The sequence below is a fragment of the Dromaius novaehollandiae genome, chromosome 3, assembly GCF_036370855.1.
Source record: "Dromaius novaehollandiae isolate bDroNov1 chromosome 3, bDroNov1.hap1, whole genome shotgun sequence".
In the NCBI taxonomy this organism is placed as follows: domain Eukaryota; kingdom Metazoa; phylum Chordata; class Aves; order Casuariiformes; family Dromaiidae; genus Dromaius; species Dromaius novaehollandiae.
Genome location: NC_088100.1, coordinates 2,303,427 through 2,320,190, shown reverse-complemented (window position 1 = coordinate 2,320,190; position 16,764 = coordinate 2,303,427). Strand labels below are relative to the sequence as shown.

Below are 16,764 nucleotides of genomic sequence, written 5' to 3'. Positions count from 1 at the left end.
CTGGTAACTGAAATAGGAACTTCCAGATGGCAATTATCATGCATATTTTAGCATCTGTAGATCACATAGGAGCCTAGATTGACTAATTCAGATTGATAAAGCTGACTTTTGGGCATCTGAAGTTAGGTAGAGTAAATCCCATCGGAAACATTCATCAGCATCCATTCCCTGGTATTGCAGATCTCTCCTCACAAGCCTTCTCCCCCAGAAAATCAAGTTAAATTGATAGCTTCATGGATGTTTCTGTGGCCTCTTAAGTCCAGCTTTCTTTTTGTCTCATTTAGGCTAGGCTTAGCTTTTTGTGGCAGCAATTCAGTGGTAAGTCCATGTTACTAACAGGGAATGGCTAAGCAATGGCATGATGTAACCCTGCGTTAATGATTTTTTCTCACCAGTGAGCAAACTGAGTGGGAATGTAACGTTCTCCAAGTCTGATTAGTCTTGGAGTGTTCAAGCATTGCAAATACTGTGCCTTTGCTGCAGCGAACCACTACACATTTTAAGGCTCAGGCCTTCTCCTCTAGTTTGTAAAGCTTTTTGTATTTATGACGCTGTAAAATTACTAAGAGTTGGTGTCCAGGAACCTGCAAAGTCAAATAGTCTCTCCTTGAAATAACAGCAGGCCTATACAGTGCCTTAATGTAACTCCTACCAATTATTAGAATAAAATATATGTATTTGCAATATACTTTACAAACATTCCTGAGGTAACAGGATGGGCCAGAATCTGGAACGGAGAGAAAAGATAGAGAGGGACACAGGCTCCATCACCTGCCTCCGCCGCTGAGCTGCCGGCTGGCCCTACGCAAGCCGTATCACCTTTTGTGCCCCGGGCTGCTGATCTGCAGAGGCAGATGGTACTTACCCACCTTGATAATGCGCTTCAAGATATGCTGATAAGAAAAGGCTAAATAAGTACAGAGGAGGGTTATTACGCATGTGCCTTTCCTTGTGGATGTGCATTTCCCTGCACTGCTTGGTATTTCCAGATCCTGTGCAACTCTGATTAGCCACGGCGTTTGATTAAAGAATTGAAAGTACCTTTTAAACCCCAGAGCCAATGAATCAGCGTTGCTGCACCTGAATTCCACCAGTACGAGCAAGATCAAAATGTGAGCCCTAGGCTACCGCCATGCTCAGATGTGGGGAACAAACCCAAACATGCCAGCCATCCTATTACCCAAGCTTTACCATCCGTTTCTGCCCACGGCTCCACCTGAGTTCACCTGGTGTTCCTTGCCGGGAGCAATGGCACCGTTTGGTATTGTAGCTTGGCTTTGCAGCCAAAATGAGGTTTTCCTCATTATTGCTCTTCTGAGCTAAAGAAACAGCCATGTTTGGGAGAAGGAATGTGCGCAGCTGAAGTTGATGGGAGTCACAGATGGGAGCACAACTGGATTAAAAACAGGGAATTTTTGCAAACTTCCTGCTGAAGGGGACCCCTGAGATGAGAAGCGAGTGAACTTGAGCTTCCGCCAGGGCAGGAAGAGCATTTGCAGAGCTAAGTCTCAGCAGCAGCACTAGGGTTATAATAGGTCAAAGCACGGTTACGGAGCAGCGTGGAGACCTTGAGGCAAATGGAAAGTAGCTAGTGATAGGAGCTAAGTGCAAGATAAAAAGTTGCTGTAATAGGTAGATGTAGCTGACAGCAAAGAGGGAGCATAGATCCGCTCACGTAACAAGGGATGCAGGGATGAACAGACAGCGACGCAGTGTGCGAGGTTGTGTTTATGGCTGTATAAATTAAAGGAAGGGAAAATCACTGGTATAGACAGGTCCAAACGTTGCAGAGCCCTCCCAGCCCATCCTGTAAGGAGGGAGCTGAATGCAGCCCTCATGACAGGTCTGCAGGCGGGAGGTGAGAGGCAGCAACTGCAGCAGATGGTCTGAACTGTTTTCCACCTGCTCCATCCCGGGATCTTGCTTTATACAGCCAGGATGCTGCCAAACCCACCTAGCAATACGGGAGAGGCGGGATGCTCTCACAGCACACGCGCCATGACGATTTGCCTGCTCCAGCTGCTTTATGAGCCAGCTCCCGGCTCCCGTGCAGGTGTGAGCTGTTCCACACCCGTCCTTCCGCCTGTCCTCAGCGGGAGTGGGAACAGCCTGCCTGCGGCTGTTTCCACGTGCCCGGGCCCCTCTCTGCAAACCCTGCTGCCCGTTCAGTGCCCGGGGCACTTCCCCAGTGGCAGGGCGTCGCGTTTGACGGCGCCGAATTTCACCGGGTCCCCGTGGGCCCGTTCCCTGCCTGCTCCGGTGCTCCCGGTGCGCCCTGCTCTAGGCCCCTGCGAGCCCCTCCGGCTCCCCTCGGAGAGGGATTCAGCCTTTGTCCGGAGGCAAAAGGAGCTGCTTGTCCTCATTTGAATCCTTTGCCACCATCTAGCGCCGAGAGGGAGGAGAGGCGGGAGAGACCTCGGCCCGGGCTCCGGCCTGGCCTCACCTCCTCCGGGGCAGGTGCTCCGGGGCAGATCTGTGCCCCTCCGGGTCTAGATCACCCCCTGTACCAGCTGTGTCTGTCCCCCTGGTTCTAGGTCACCCCTGGCATCAGCTGTCTGTGCCCCTGGTTCTAGGTCTCTCCCCCCCATAACAACTGTGTCCACTCCTCCAGTTCTAGGTCACCCCTGGTATCGTCTATGTCCTCTCCCCTGGTTCTAAGTCACCACGGGTACCAGGTGTGTCTGTGCCCCCTGGTTCTAGGTCTCCCTCTGGTACTGGTGGTGACTGTCCCCCCGGGTCTAGGTCACCCCCGGCTCTAGGCTACCCCAGTACCGGCTGCATCTGCCCCCCCCCCATTCTAGGTCACCCCGGGTTCTAGGTCATGCCTGGTACCAGATGCATCTGCCCCGCCATTCTAGGTCACCCCTGGTTCTAGGTAACACCTGGCAGCGGTTGTGTCTGCCCCCCTGTTCTAGGTCACCCCCGGTTCTAGGTCACGCCCGGTGCCGCCTGTGTCCGTCACCCGCCCCCCCCCCCGTTCTAGGTCTCTCCCCACAGCGCCTCCGGCGGGCGGCGCTGGTACCGCTCCACGCAGCTGTGCGCATGCGCTCCCCCCCTTCCCGTTCCGAGTATCGCTTTCCGGCAGCGCCCCCCGAGGCGCGGCGTTTTCACGACGGTGCGTGCAGGGGGACGGCGGCGCTTTGCGGCAGGAGCCGTTGGCCGGGGCCGTGAGGGGAGCGAGCCGAAGCGCCGGCACCATGAGGCAGAAGAAGAAAGGTACCGGGGGGCGGGCGGGCCCTCGGCTGCCGGGGCAGCGTGGCAGGGCTTCGCCTCCTCCCCTGGCCCTGTGTGAGGGGCCGCCCCAGCCTCGGCGGGGGGGAGCTGGCTGGGGAGGGGTATGGGGCAGCAGAGACGGTGCGGAGGGGCTGGCAGCGGCCTGGTCTGTCCCGGGCCGCCTGCGGGGGGGGGGGGGGGGGCGAAGGGCCGCATTGCTGGGGTGCTTCTCCCGGGTGGGCGTCGTGCTGCCGAATTTCAGCCCGGCTCGCATTAACAAAAAAGTTGTTGGCGTGGTTGTGTACCTCGTTGTCCCTGCGGGGGGGTTGCCTGGTAACAGCTCTGTGTGTATTTTACTGTCCCAGCTCTTGCTAGTGTAGGCAGAGCTGCATAAAGCGAAGTGAATATATGTTGTTGTTAGGAAGCTCGGCTCTCCTTGTAGCAATGCCCCTCTTCTGCCAAAAGCTGACACGGAAAAAATGTGTGCAGTACGTAGAGTACAAACACTCCTTGCATTAGAGTGGTTTAATGCTTGGAGGGAAACCTTGAGCAAGCCTGATGCAGCGTACACACTCCGGGTCTCTGATGGGGGAGAGTTTATGGAGTTGGCCTCGCATGTGTCTTGTTCCACCATCCTTCTCATGACTGCCTCTCGTTCTTGGGTGCCTGTAGTGTTAGCGTCACAGTATTGTCTTGTTATTGTATTGTATTGTTAAAGACTATAGTCTTTAACTTCCTGTGACTGTTTTAGTTCTAGCTGTTGTGCAAATTCTCCTTCTGAGAAGGTGGAGTTTGTCCTAGGAGTAAAAGAAAACCAGTGATACGAGGCAGTGACTGTCCTCTGTTAAGGGAATGCTGCAATTCAAGAATGAGGTGCAGGCGCAAAATTTCCTCTGTAGGCAGCAGTGCCCTGAAATTGTAGGCAATCTGAAAAACAAAACACAAGGCAGATGCACCTTGATTGTCACAAACAGAAAGTCCCGATATACCTGTGGTTTGTTACTCTGTTCTTATTTCAGGAGATCTCAGCCATGCAGAATTGATGATGATGACGATAGCGGACATCATAAAACAATTAATTGAGGCTCATGAGCAGGGGAAAGATGTGAATCTGAATAAGTAAGTCATTCCAGGGTGACACTAAACAGCTGGTTCGCCAGTGTGGACTGTGTCCTGTGCAGTCTGTTATGTTCAAGCTTTATTTTAAAACAATGTTTCGCTTCCATAGGCTACTGTAGTTTCTCTTCTATTATCTGACAGTGAAGTGTATTGTAATTTCAAATATGAAGATTTGTAAATTTTGTGCTGGTAGGAAATCATGCTACTTTGTTGGCAATGCTCAGAGTACAAAATGGGTTGTGTTGTGAAAAAGCCCCAAGAAACTTGTGATTGCCTTTTTGTGTCTCCATCTGCTGGTCCCAAAGCCAATTCCATCATGTGAAGGGGAGAATAATTTATGGGTAAAGCTTAAAACAAATTTTCTTAGCAATGTATTACAAATGAAGCTGTTTTTTTTCCTTCTTTACCTATGTAGAATAATGAAAAGTGCGTTTGGCCCAACGTCCCTATTTTATTTTCACGATATAATTGCTAACTTCTTGTTAATGCTGGAAACAAGTAACAGAAATATCTTGAAAATTAACTTAGCTAGAGTCTGAGTTTGCAGGAGGTCAGTTGGATGGAAGTCTTATGAAAGGAACTGGGGCAACTTTTACAATGTTTTGGGTAAAACCATATTTAGAAGTAAAACATGGAGAAACTCAAAACATTGGCAATTGTGTATCAATTTCATTTGGAGTTTTTTTTTCCTGTATCGTAGTGCCCAGTGCTGCTGTTGTGGTTGCAAGGAATTGCTGTTTGCTTTTTAAAAAAGTTGCCTGAAAAGGCAAATTGGGGGAACTTACCTAGATCTGCCTCTGATAGAACTGTTACATGATAGCAGTGCTGTGGAAGATGGCCAGGCAAGTCTGACTGTAATCATTAATTTGAGGTACTTCTGCTTTCAGGCTGAAAACCAAGACGTCGGCTAAGTATGGACTTTCAGCACAACCCCGTTTGGTTGACATTATTGCTGCTGTTCCACCGCAGTACCGCAAGGTGCTGGTACCAAAGCTGAAAGCCAAGCCTATCAGAACTGCTAGCGGGGTAAGCACAAACATTGTTACCTCCGTCTACCATCGTCCTCCCCTGCATAGATAAATTATGCTGGATGTAATTGCTCTCAAAGGCGAGGATATCGAATGTCCAGAAGCTTTAATGCAGATGCACTGGCTGCATTGCCAGCTTCAAGGCTGTCTATTCTGTGATGCTGTGCTCACAGGGCTACTGCTTTCAAAGCACTTGGGTATTGCATTCAAAGCATGTGGGAGAAGAGAAAGATGGGGTGCGGAGACTTCATTTCACCTTAGGAAGCAAACTAGCATGTCTTGTTTGTTTAGTTGCTGTAGAAACAGTGCAGCTTAATCTGCAGACCCTGTCAATGAATATTAGAGGAAAAATGTTAGTATTCAAACCTGTTTCTTTGAAAAAGAGGTTTGGATGGAAAACAGTAATACAGATACAGCTAACATTGAACTGTGTGTTTTTAAGTTTCCCTATTGCATATATAGCATGTCTAAACTCAAAGTTAACAAAAAAACTCAGAAATCCAGGAAGCGTTCAATTCTTACAGGGTTTTTTTTTTCTCTCTCTCCCTATGGCTATGGAGTATTTCACTTACTCCAACCAGAATTTCTGAAAAATGAGGTATTCCAAGTCAAGTGCTCAGAATTAGTGGGCACTTGGAAATCTCCCATGTCTCTCTCTCTCCTTCCACCTGCTCCTTGTTAAAAGGGATGATAGCATCTTATATTGTGCTTGCATTTAATGTCTGAAAGGCTATGTGAGACACGACTGGAAAAAAGGTGGAGGGAGGAAGGTATTTTCTTCTCTATTCTCTTTGCTTTATGTCTTTTTGTTTGTCTTTATCTCCCCCATTTTCATCTTCCAGGTGTTTTTCAGTATGCTTTGACACTCTTCCACCCTCGCACTGTCTCAGAAGCAGCTTAGATGGTCCTAGTGAATATCTGAATGTCAGTCTGCATCTTTTGAGCAGAGTGATTATATCAGATCTGATAAAGGACAGCTGGTTCTCCTGGGTTATTCTGAGTTATGAAAATATACAATAATGAGATTCCTATTTCTTGATATATTTGCTATCTTCTTTTTGTCATCAGTTAATGCACAAATATTTTAGATGGTAGGCTAAGCAGAAAATATCTTTAGTCTCTTGCAAATGCCTGTCTTTATGTAGCCTCTGAAGACGCACTCTGTTTTTGTAACTTCTGATACAATTACTATAATTTCTCTCCTCTGTAACTCTGCTTATTACAGATTGCTGTCGTGGCTGTGATGTGTAAACCACATAGGTGCCCACACATTAACTTCACAGGCAACATATGTGTGTAAGTATGACAGTTTGGATGATTTAAGGGAGGGCTGTTTTCCAGTATTTCTGAATGAATTTAGTATTGCAATAGCATCTTGTTGGAGATTATTTACATGTCCACAGACTTACTTTCTGCACAAGTGAAAAGTTGCAGGAAATTGGATTCAAAGCGCAAATTGCCTATACCTGCACGCTGCACTGAAGAATCCACTTGTTTTCTTCTTCAAGGAAAAAATCTTTTTCTTTCATGGGGCCAAACCCTACTGACCTCAGTAGATACACTTTAGTGAATATAGTAACCAGGAGAATATATTAATGATCAAATGTAAGTTGTATTACTGTGATAGGTTAGATTTATAAACATACTGAAAGATCCTGTGCCTGTGTGGGCTGTCCCTTTGAGCGAATGGGGCAAATGACTCTTAGTAAGTTACAGCAGTGGATCTCAAGGTCAGAAATAGAAGGGAAAATACTGCGAGGAGTATGTGTATGTCTCTGAATATTTTTGCACATGAGAATAGTCTGGGTACAAAGCGGACAGGAGAAGACTATTACAGAGAAGAAACAGGGCCCAATCTAAAAAGTTTGAAAACTGCTGTATTGAGACCCATCTGAGAAGGTTCAGGTGTTGTCTGTTTAAAAAAAACCAAAAAACAAAAAACCAAAAAACTTGCTTGGTGTGACAATCTGGCTCTGCCTGACTCTGGAATGAGCTGCCAGGAGCTTGTGGTGTTAAGGGAATAACTTCTAAGGTTTATTTGAAATGAGAAACCCAAGCTGGGTTTACCTTGAAGTATGTTGCCTCTGTTTGACTTGAGTGTGTACACATCTCATTTGTTTTTCAAACCATATCAGTTGATCTACTAAAAAAACATTGCTTCTCCTTCCCACGTTGGCACTCCTGAAACTTCAGTGTATTTTACTGCCAGCTGCCTAACGGAGCTGGTTCCATTTTTATTTTTGCATCAGCAGCTATTCTGTTTGAGATGTTCCAGGTAATTACGTATGTGAAACGTCTTGAATTAGATTGCATAACTTTCACCAGGAAATTAATTTGGCCATGGTTATTTGGTAATTAATTTTATAACGGTGACAGATGGCTTGGGCTGAGTTTGCAGAGCAGGCAATGAGGAAACTAATCAATTTTACCGAGAACAGAATGTGTCTGACTTGATAGAGATGGAATTTTTTTTGGTCTCTGTGCATTTGAGATCTGCACTGTAAGTAACAGTTAACTGACTGCTCTGTTACCTTGTCTGTTGGAGGTGGGTATTGCTGAAGTTGAAGGCACTGTTGACCTTCCTGTGTGTCAGGTCGCCATTGAATGCAGAATGACTGTAGATTGGCCGTTAGTCCCACAGCCCTCAGGAAAAAAAGTAAGGTCCCTTTAGAATAAATTTATATATATTTTTTTTAATTACTGTCAGTGTACCGTTCGTCTCACGGCTAGCAGTCATTCTGTGATAGCTGCAAGTCTGCCTTGCTGTGTCACAGAATAAGTTTCAAACAAGTCTTTCAGGTTCAGCAATAGTAATTTAACACTAAACTGCCATACAGTTATCCAGAGTAGGTGGGACCTTACGGCACACTAAGATTAGTTAAAAAGAGTATTCTTTAATAGCATATCTGGAATTCAGAAAACAGATATAAATGGGCTTTCACATTGTCAAGATGCTTAAATTGTACTACTTTCTGGAAAGGAAATGCAGATTGGATGGTATGTCCATTTTATGTTTTTCCTTGTGAAACAAAGGTTTTATTTTATATCAAATGAGACAATTTTTCTTTGATAGAGTGGTGGAAAATACTTAGAATTGTTTGTTTGTAAAATTATTTTTAAAAAAATCTAATAATCTGTAATTAGTCCAAACTTGTAGGGCAGCTTCCTAAAATAATTCCACGTTTCAGGAATGTGTTCATGGTATGTTTTTGCTTGTCGTAAGTCTTATCAAATTGTTTTTATGTTGATATAGTCATATGACAGGTCTGAATTATTCTTTGACTTCCTATTCTCATTAAAATTAAGTGAAATGACTTCTTGCACTACTCTGTATACTTAGGAACTGAGCCTATATCTGGTTAGAAATGCTCTCAATGTTAATAGACATTGCAGAACTGCTGTCTTTAGTACGTGTGTTTGGGCATGTGCTTCTCGGCAGGTGCTTACATTGGGTAACACAGAAACACACAAATTTGTTCATCCTGTGTTCTGAGCTAATTGGTTGTGAGTTAACTTTAGTCCAGAAGCTGTATTGCAGCATTAAGGTACTATACTGCTTGAGCTAACAAGGCCTTCCCTTTTGGGGAGGTTGCTTATTACCTATATGAGAACTCTTGAATGCCAGGAGAGCCACTGGCCTGTTGCTGCGGTCAGGCTGTCTCAAATGTGTGTTTTCCTCTATTTTTGATCAGAGATGGACTAGGGGGAGCAGTGTCCGCTCAGCCTGGACCCTCTTGTACCCATACCTTAGATAGACTAAGAGAATCACTGCAGTTATAGTGGTTTGTCTGATGCCTGTTTTCTGGGTTTTTTTAATATTTGCAGATACTGCCCAGGTGGACCTGATTCTGATTTTGAATATTCAACACAGTCTTACACCGGATATGAGGTATTACTTCTGTTTGTTATAATGCATTATCCGCATTTTCTCTAAACTTACATTAGGCTGCTCTTTGTCTCTACAAATTTATCCTTGTAAGAATAAGCAAAAGTAGACTGCATAAACTTCCTACTGAGACCTGAAGCAGCTCAACTACAAGAGTGGGGATTCTTCTTGATTCTTGTAGCAGTTGTTTCTCCTGACCTTGCTGCTGTTCATACTGCTTGCAGTATGCTTCAGAGCAGGAGTGAGCAGCCTGGGATTCTGGACAGGGCAAGTGCAGTTCCTGTGCTGTGGCTGCATTGCATGACTTGCTGCTGTGGGAGCTGCTTGTCCTCTGAACCTTCAGCTGTGGAAAGTAGTGAGTGAGCAGGAGCAGCTGGAGGTGATCCTGCTGTCTCCTGTGGCTCGCTGCTGCGTGCCTCACTGCTTCTAGAGGAACGCTAGGAAAGTGCAACTTTCTACTTGTGAACTGTTTCTGGAGCAACTCTTTCTCCTGGCTTTCTTGGGTATGTAGGAGATGCCAACTTTTAACTTTGACAAAAGTCAAAGGATAAAGTTTTTATGGCCTACTGTTTCAGCTGGCTTTGTTTAAATACTGGCTATGATTCCTATAGGAGTTATCAATCTGCATCAAAATTTCCCTTACTAAACATCCTAATAGAAACATGTACTTTTACATATGGCTTAATACAGGTTTAATGGAAGGATACAGAGACACAGAGACAGAGCCTTTCTCAGAGATGCCCAGTGGAAGGGTGAGAGGCAACAAGCTGAAAGTTTAATAGCAGAGGATCTCATTGTGATTAAATTATTACAACTAGTCTTTACAAAATATCTCATAGCTATTGTACAGATACAAAGTAGTAAAAGAGGTAAATTACCACCCAGATTAATTTGATAAATAGGGATGCAGCATCCTCTTAGTATGATTTTTGTCTGATGTTATCCGTTATTTAGTGATTTGAAACTTGTCTCTTAAACATTAGTCCAAAGAAAGAAAATGCTGTGTATATATACCTGCTTTATAATTCATTTTGTTTTGGGTATCTTTTGTTTTCGTTTGTTTAGTCTTAACAGCATATGGGAGTTGTGCATGATTAAGAAAGTCCTTATCCTTTAGAGATTTTAATATAAAAGATATGAGATACTAAACAGATCCAGCATACAGAAGATACTTAAAAACCTTATCTTAGAGTATTAGTAATAGACTTATGTCAGTTAGTAATATAAAGCATAAGCTATCAGGGATTTCAATGAAAAGCATATATTTAGCTAAAGGAATATTTGAAGTTCACATAGAGCTTTAGAGGACATTCCTTGGGTAACTGTTGTGCTAGTGAAGAGAAATTGAAATGAACAGGATGCAAAAACTGGTATTTTGAAAACCATTTTGTGTTTGTAAATTCTGCATTATTTTTTTGTGAATCACTGCAGAGGTGACTTGTTATCCATCCTGTCATTCCAACTCACTAAAAATCTGAAATTTTGTCATTCTTTTTACATTGTATTACCATCTCAGGACAAAAATGTATTTTAAATTTTTCAAAAATTTAAGGATCTGTATTCGGATTTACAATTGGATGGATTCTCTGGTTGTGAGTTTGAAATCATCAGGTTTGAATGTTTGTAGAATTGAAGCATCCATTTCAATGCTAAAAATTTTGTCTGTTTTTATTAAAAAAAAATTAGTAAATCAATCTCTGTCTTTTAGCCAACATCCATGAGGGCCATTCGGGCTAGATATGACCCCTATCTTCAGACGAGACATAGAGTGGAACAGGTAACCCTTGAATATCCTGTATTTTGTAGAAGTCCTAGAGTTATGGCAGTTTGTTGATTTGTGGGTGCTCTTGTCAGCCCTACCACCTTGCTCATGCCTCAAATGCTGCATCTCCTCAGTGTTATGTTCTGGGAGGTGACAGCTGGAGACTTGCTTATCTTCTATTTTTTGGTTTTAGATGTTTTTGATACCCTTTGATATTTGCATAGGGGGAAAACAAAGTGGCATTTCACAAAGTTATAATCTACCATTTGATTGGGATCATCCAATAACAGTAAAGGCTCTTAAATTTAAAGCATGGTGTATTTCACTTTGCTTCTTTGCTTTGAAGGTTCTTACCATTCTGTCTGCCTTGCTGCTTTTATGATTTCCCTTTTGTTTTCCCTCCACATGACTTGACTTTTTCCCTGGAGGGGAACTGAGATGAAACAGTTTCCCTGAGGAATTGCTTGCTCCTTCTTAGAACCAACCAGAGGAAGAATGGATAAAAGAGGTGGCTGTCTGCTGCCCACCAGCAGTCGAGGCTGGACAGGTTGATGTCCTGAGACAAGAACTGACACAAATATGGCCTCTGTGTGAGCAGGAGGGCAGCAGGGAAAGTTGTACTGGGCAGAGGTTAAAAAAAACATACAAACAAAAAAAAGGGCTGTTCCAGTTTCAAACTGGGCTTGTTGGTATGTACATATACCCAGGAAACTTTCTTTTCGTATGCTTAGTGAATAAATCTGGTGGAAGATAAACAGCTGGATCCTAACAGCTTGTTTATATGATCTACTTTTGGATAGTTTTCCAAGACAGCTCTGTAAATTTTGTACTGTGAGATGAATTGAAAACTTCCTGAACTGCCAGGCTCAGAGGGTTGTGACCGACGGCACAGGGTCCAGCTGGAGGCCCAGTCACTCGTGGTGTCCCCCGGGGTCAATTCTGGAATGAATACTGTTTAACATCTTCATTAATGACCAGCATGATGGGACAGAGTGCACCCTTGGCAAGTTTGCTGAAGATACAAAACTGGCAGGAGTGGCGGATACATCAAAGAGTTTTGCTACCATTTGAGAGGGATCTTGACACACTGGAGAGAAGGGCAAAGAGGAGCCTCATGAAGTTCAATGAACCTCCCCCTGCCCCTGGGGAGGAATAATCCCATGCACCAGTACAGGTTGGGGGCTGTCCTGCTGGAAAGCAGCTCTGCAGAGAAGGACCTAGAGGTCCTGGTTGGCCTTGAGCCAGCAATGTGCCCTTGCAGCACAGGTGGCCAGCAGCATCCTGGGCTGCGTTAGTGTTGCCTGCAGGTTGAGGGAGGTGATCCTTCCCCCCTGCTCAGCTATGGTGAGACCTGTCTGAAATGCTGTGTCCGGTGCTGTGCTCCCCGATACAAGACAGACATGGACAGATTGGAGCAAGTCCAGTGAAGGTTCATGAAGATGATTAAGGGTATAAATACCTGATGGGAGAGCGTAGAGAAGATGGAACCAAACTTGTCTTCGTGGTGCCCAGTGACAGTACAAGAAGCAATGGGCACAAATTGAAATGCAGGAAATCCCGTTTAAGCATAAAAAAACCCTTTGTTTTACCTCTGAGCATGGTTGAACACTGGAACAGGTTGCCCAGAGATGTTGCAGATGTTGGACAAGTCCGAGCCTCTACAGGTCCCTTCCAATCCCAGCTGTTCCATGATTCTATATTAGCCTAACTTGACCCCAGAGAGGAATTAATTTTAAACCATATTAACTGTCTAACCCTCATCTTCATTGAATAAATCATGAATTTTGAACCTCTCGTAAGAAGTCATCTCTTCTGAACAATACTTTGTTACTGACAGGCGACCCTATTAAAACAATTGTACTGAATTGAGAGTTTGCTGTTTCTGTGGCAGTTGCTGGCTCTTCATAATTACTGGCATGTAGAATATTTTTACTGAGGTAGCATCTTTTCTACCAAAATGAGGGTTTTTTTTTCTTGGCTGGAGAATTAAAAGATGCAAAGAGACATCCCATCCTGTTTTACTAGTTTCCTGTTTATCTCCAAATCTATTGGGAAATTCTCCATTAATTCAGTCTACTTCTTTTCTCCCACAAGTTTGTAAGGATAGTTCTTTGTGGATCGGTGCAGATGTGAGAAAATGTTTCCTGCTGGCCATATCTAAGCTACCTTCAAAGTGGAACTCATGTAACTATGTTACCAAGATGCTGTGCTCAGATTACTCATCTGCCCTGTCAAGAAGGCCCATTATGCTGGGCACGATATCTTAATGTGGCTCTGCATTTCCAGACCGGCAGCTGTCTTGAATCTGGGTGGCTGAGTACACAGAATTCACTGTATTTTCCTATTTAGAAGTATCCTAGTAGTATTTTTCCATTTTGAGTTTCTTTTGATGAATAGCTTTGCCACCTGTGCCACACTTGTTTCTTTGCTGTGCACTACTTGGCATTGTCTCTCTCTAAAGTATCTTTCAAAAAACTATGTTCTTGCAGTAGAAAAGTCATTTTTGAGGTTTTGGAGGGGCTTATAAGAAGTCTGTGCAAAAGTATCAATGGTTTGTCATTCATAAAAGATTTGACAACTGATGAAGGCAACATTTATAGTTGTAGGAATGTCAGGGTTTTCAAAGTCTTTTAGATAAAAGTCACTCGCTGGTAATTTCTCACTGGTAATTTTAATTTTATAGCTGAAGCAGTTGGGCCACAGCGTGGATAAGGTAGAATTCATTGTGATGGGTGGCACTTTCATGGCCCTGCCTGAAGACTACAGAGATTACTTCATCCGTAACCTTCACGATGCCTTATCAGGACACACTTCCAACAATGTAGCAGAGGCTGTCAGGTAAGCATCTTTTTATTATTAATATTTAAAAGTATTTTTCAGCCTTTCTAAGGATTTTTTATTTTATCTTTATTTAAAAGAATTTTTTGGCCTAAGAAAAAATACTGAATACAGAATTAAGATTTCAGTTTTTGAAGGGCAATGTTTCAAGATAGATATCCAAATATATATTTTAGGCATAGAGTATTTATAGCTTGACTGCCAGTTTTGCTGTGCTTACTGCGTAGCACCAGCAGAAGGTAAGGTCATGGTTTATCTGTTTTTTCATGTAGGAAATGCTAAGCTTCTCCTAATTTCTTGACATTCCATCTGGACTTCTGCCTTTTATGTCTGCACCTTGATTTGGAGTTGTGACGTATCACATTGCCACGAGATTTATTTGCTTCAGCTGGGAAGGGGAGCTGATCCCGGCTGGGAGGGCAGCCAGACGTCAGCTCCTGTAAGGGATGACTCACCCCTGAGAGCGTCAGCGCTCCGGAGCTTTGCGCCCCTTGCAGGCTCCAACATGGTTATCCTTGCGGTATTTCTGTTTGACAGGGAGTTGCTCCTGTTCTCATTTTACAGCTGATGAACTGAAAAGCAGAGAATGATTTATTTGTAGGTGCTTTGAGTTATCAAATATACAACTGTCCAGTACATCTTTCAGTATAAAACTGAGAAGGAAAACTTCAAAGGTTTGACATTTTGGAGCTGGTAGGTGATCATCCGTACTGACATTTTTAGTAACTACCTTGCTCTCATAGCTCAGTGCGGTGGGTTTTACTTGATACTGTTGTCTACTGAGGAAAGCAGTTCTAAAACTGGATAGGAATAGATGTTTTCTAGCTTCATATTTTAAAGCTATGATTCCCTCCTTTTTTCCTCTGGAGGGCAGCAAACGCTCTTCTGTTTTTCTGGGGGTTTTTTGTCATTCAAAGACCAGAAAAAAGCGCTGTGCTGCTGTTTCCCAGTGGAATTATCAAGGCAATAAAATCATGAATAAGTTGAGAAAAGAATTGTTTTTCTCTGAATTGCAGGTGTCATATAGAAGTACTTTTAATGTATCATTTATTTTTGAAGGCTTCCTTGAAGGTATTGTTAATATGCAAAAATCTTTGAAACTACCCCATGTTAAAGTACACTGCAAAGAAACATAAATACAAAATTTCATTTGCTCTTGCACTCTGGTTGTAAGCTCTTAAAGAACACAACTCCTTTTTGAAGAAGGGTGGAGTTTGCAGTTGTCCATTCAAATTAGTATTCTGCTTGTATGTACATCAGTGTTTCAGAAGATGATTATTCAGTGTTTTCTGCTGCAGGTCTCTAGCTAATTTTATTGGAGACAAAATTACTTTCGGAGTAGTCTGTCCTTTGCTCCGCAGATTACTGAGGAAACTAATTATGACGCAGATCGTGTGACCAGGTAACTTTAAGTGCATAAGTGAATGAAATGACTCTGAAGTCAGTGTGCTGCCTTGCAAGCACACAGGTTGAGCAATGTGAAAAACCCTGCACTAGCAATGTGTGGGGTTTTTTTCAGCAGAAAAATAAAGGTATTTATTTTTAACATAAGATTCACGTTAAATGATTAGTAAATGGAGGTAGGTGGGAGTTACTGAGGTTGCACTTCCCAAATAATCTAGAGGCAAGAAGATTGTGTTTGAGATGAATCAGAGCTTTTTACTTTTTGTGCTTATTGCGTACAGCTGTTGTACTACGTCACTACAGTACTGTTTTGAGATGGTCAATAAGACTTGGAATAAACTTTCAAAGTTGAATTTATATTTCTTTGTATATAAGGATTCAGCCTTTCCCCCTCCCTTCTTCGATTAACAGGAACCATGTTACTTGAGGGATATTGACAGTATTTTACTTGTTTTTTATTTTGGGTATTGCACTCGGCAGTACCCTGGGATCTGCTCTCTCTCACACCTTCCTTTTAATGAGACCGTAATAGCCTTGAGATTTTTTCCTGCTTGTGAAAATAACTAATAAGCTTTAGATTTTTTACAGTGGTCCTCTTCATGCTGAAAATGACCTCCAGCTTTTCAAGTCTTTCTGAGCGCAAACCAGTGTGGCATCTATTTGTATAGGCCTTAGTCCACCTAACCGTGAACACACATTTTGCCCCTTCTGTCCAGTCATTTCTTTCCTTTGCCCTAAACTTGAGATCTGATTTGGTGTCAAATGCGGTCTTTCCAGTGACGGTGATACGCTGACCTTTAATGTCTGAATAGTGCCGCACTGATGGGCTCACGAGTCTGGCATTCTCGTCTTGACATCATTTGGAATATTTTTATATAGTACTTTATCTTGACCAGCCTACTGCAGCTTCTGGTTTCAATTAATCAGATAAAAAGGATCTGACCCTTTGCAGTTCCAGCCAATGCAGTACAATCATACCCTGCCATGAGGGTATATACTGGTTCTCATCAGAAGACAGCACGTCTGACTGAAAATAGTAAGTCCTTGAATTGTGCTGGCCTTTGGACCCCAGCTCATGTTCTGAGTTGGCTCCTGACTTTCCTATGGATTCAGAGTCTTGTGGTCAGACTGGCTATGTGGTAAATCATACAGGTGCAAAACCAGTTGTGCTCGTTAACCCAAGTAACATGGGACTGGGAATGATCTGTCTCAGGGAAGTGGGACACTGGTCCAGACAGGTGTTGCCAAATAAGTACACGTGAAACTGTGTCTTCTAGTATCTTTATAGAGTCAATGGAGAGAACAGGATCTTCATGGGTTGGCTCAGAGCATCTACGTTGGTTTGCTGCTTCACACTGCTTCCAGGTAAATTGAGCAGCTAACTCGGGAGGTGTGAAGAGCTCCCTTCCTATCTGTGTTTATGAAGCAGTAGGAGATCCTTTGTGTGGACCTGAAATGAGTTGAGATTTTGTTTTTATGAGTGCATGAACAGAATGTGCATGTAGAAGTGACTG

At 43.4% G+C, this 16,764-nt stretch overlaps 1 protein-coding gene across 1 annotated transcript in view; it reads left to right on the top strand.

The window, feature by feature from the left end:
- Positions 1–3,099: 3,099 nt before the first annotated feature.
- ELP3 (elongator acetyltransferase complex subunit 3) overlaps positions 3,100–16,764 on the top strand; it is an 88,917-nt gene continuing 75,252 nt past the window's right edge. Inside the window, exons 1-7 of the mRNA XM_026102008.2 lie at positions 3,100–3,216; positions 4,233–4,332; positions 5,220–5,358; positions 6,586–6,656; positions 9,186–9,249; positions 10,955–11,023; positions 13,692–13,846. Of these exons, the coding sequence (XP_025957793.1) occupies positions 3,198–3,216; positions 4,233–4,332; positions 5,220–5,358; positions 6,586–6,656; positions 9,186–9,249; positions 10,955–11,023; positions 13,692–13,846 (617 nt within the window). The 5' untranslated portion in view covers positions 3,100–3,197. The remainder of the gene's footprint in view (positions 3,217–4,232; positions 4,333–5,219; positions 5,359–6,585; positions 6,657–9,185; positions 9,250–10,954; positions 11,024–13,691; positions 13,847–16,764) is intronic.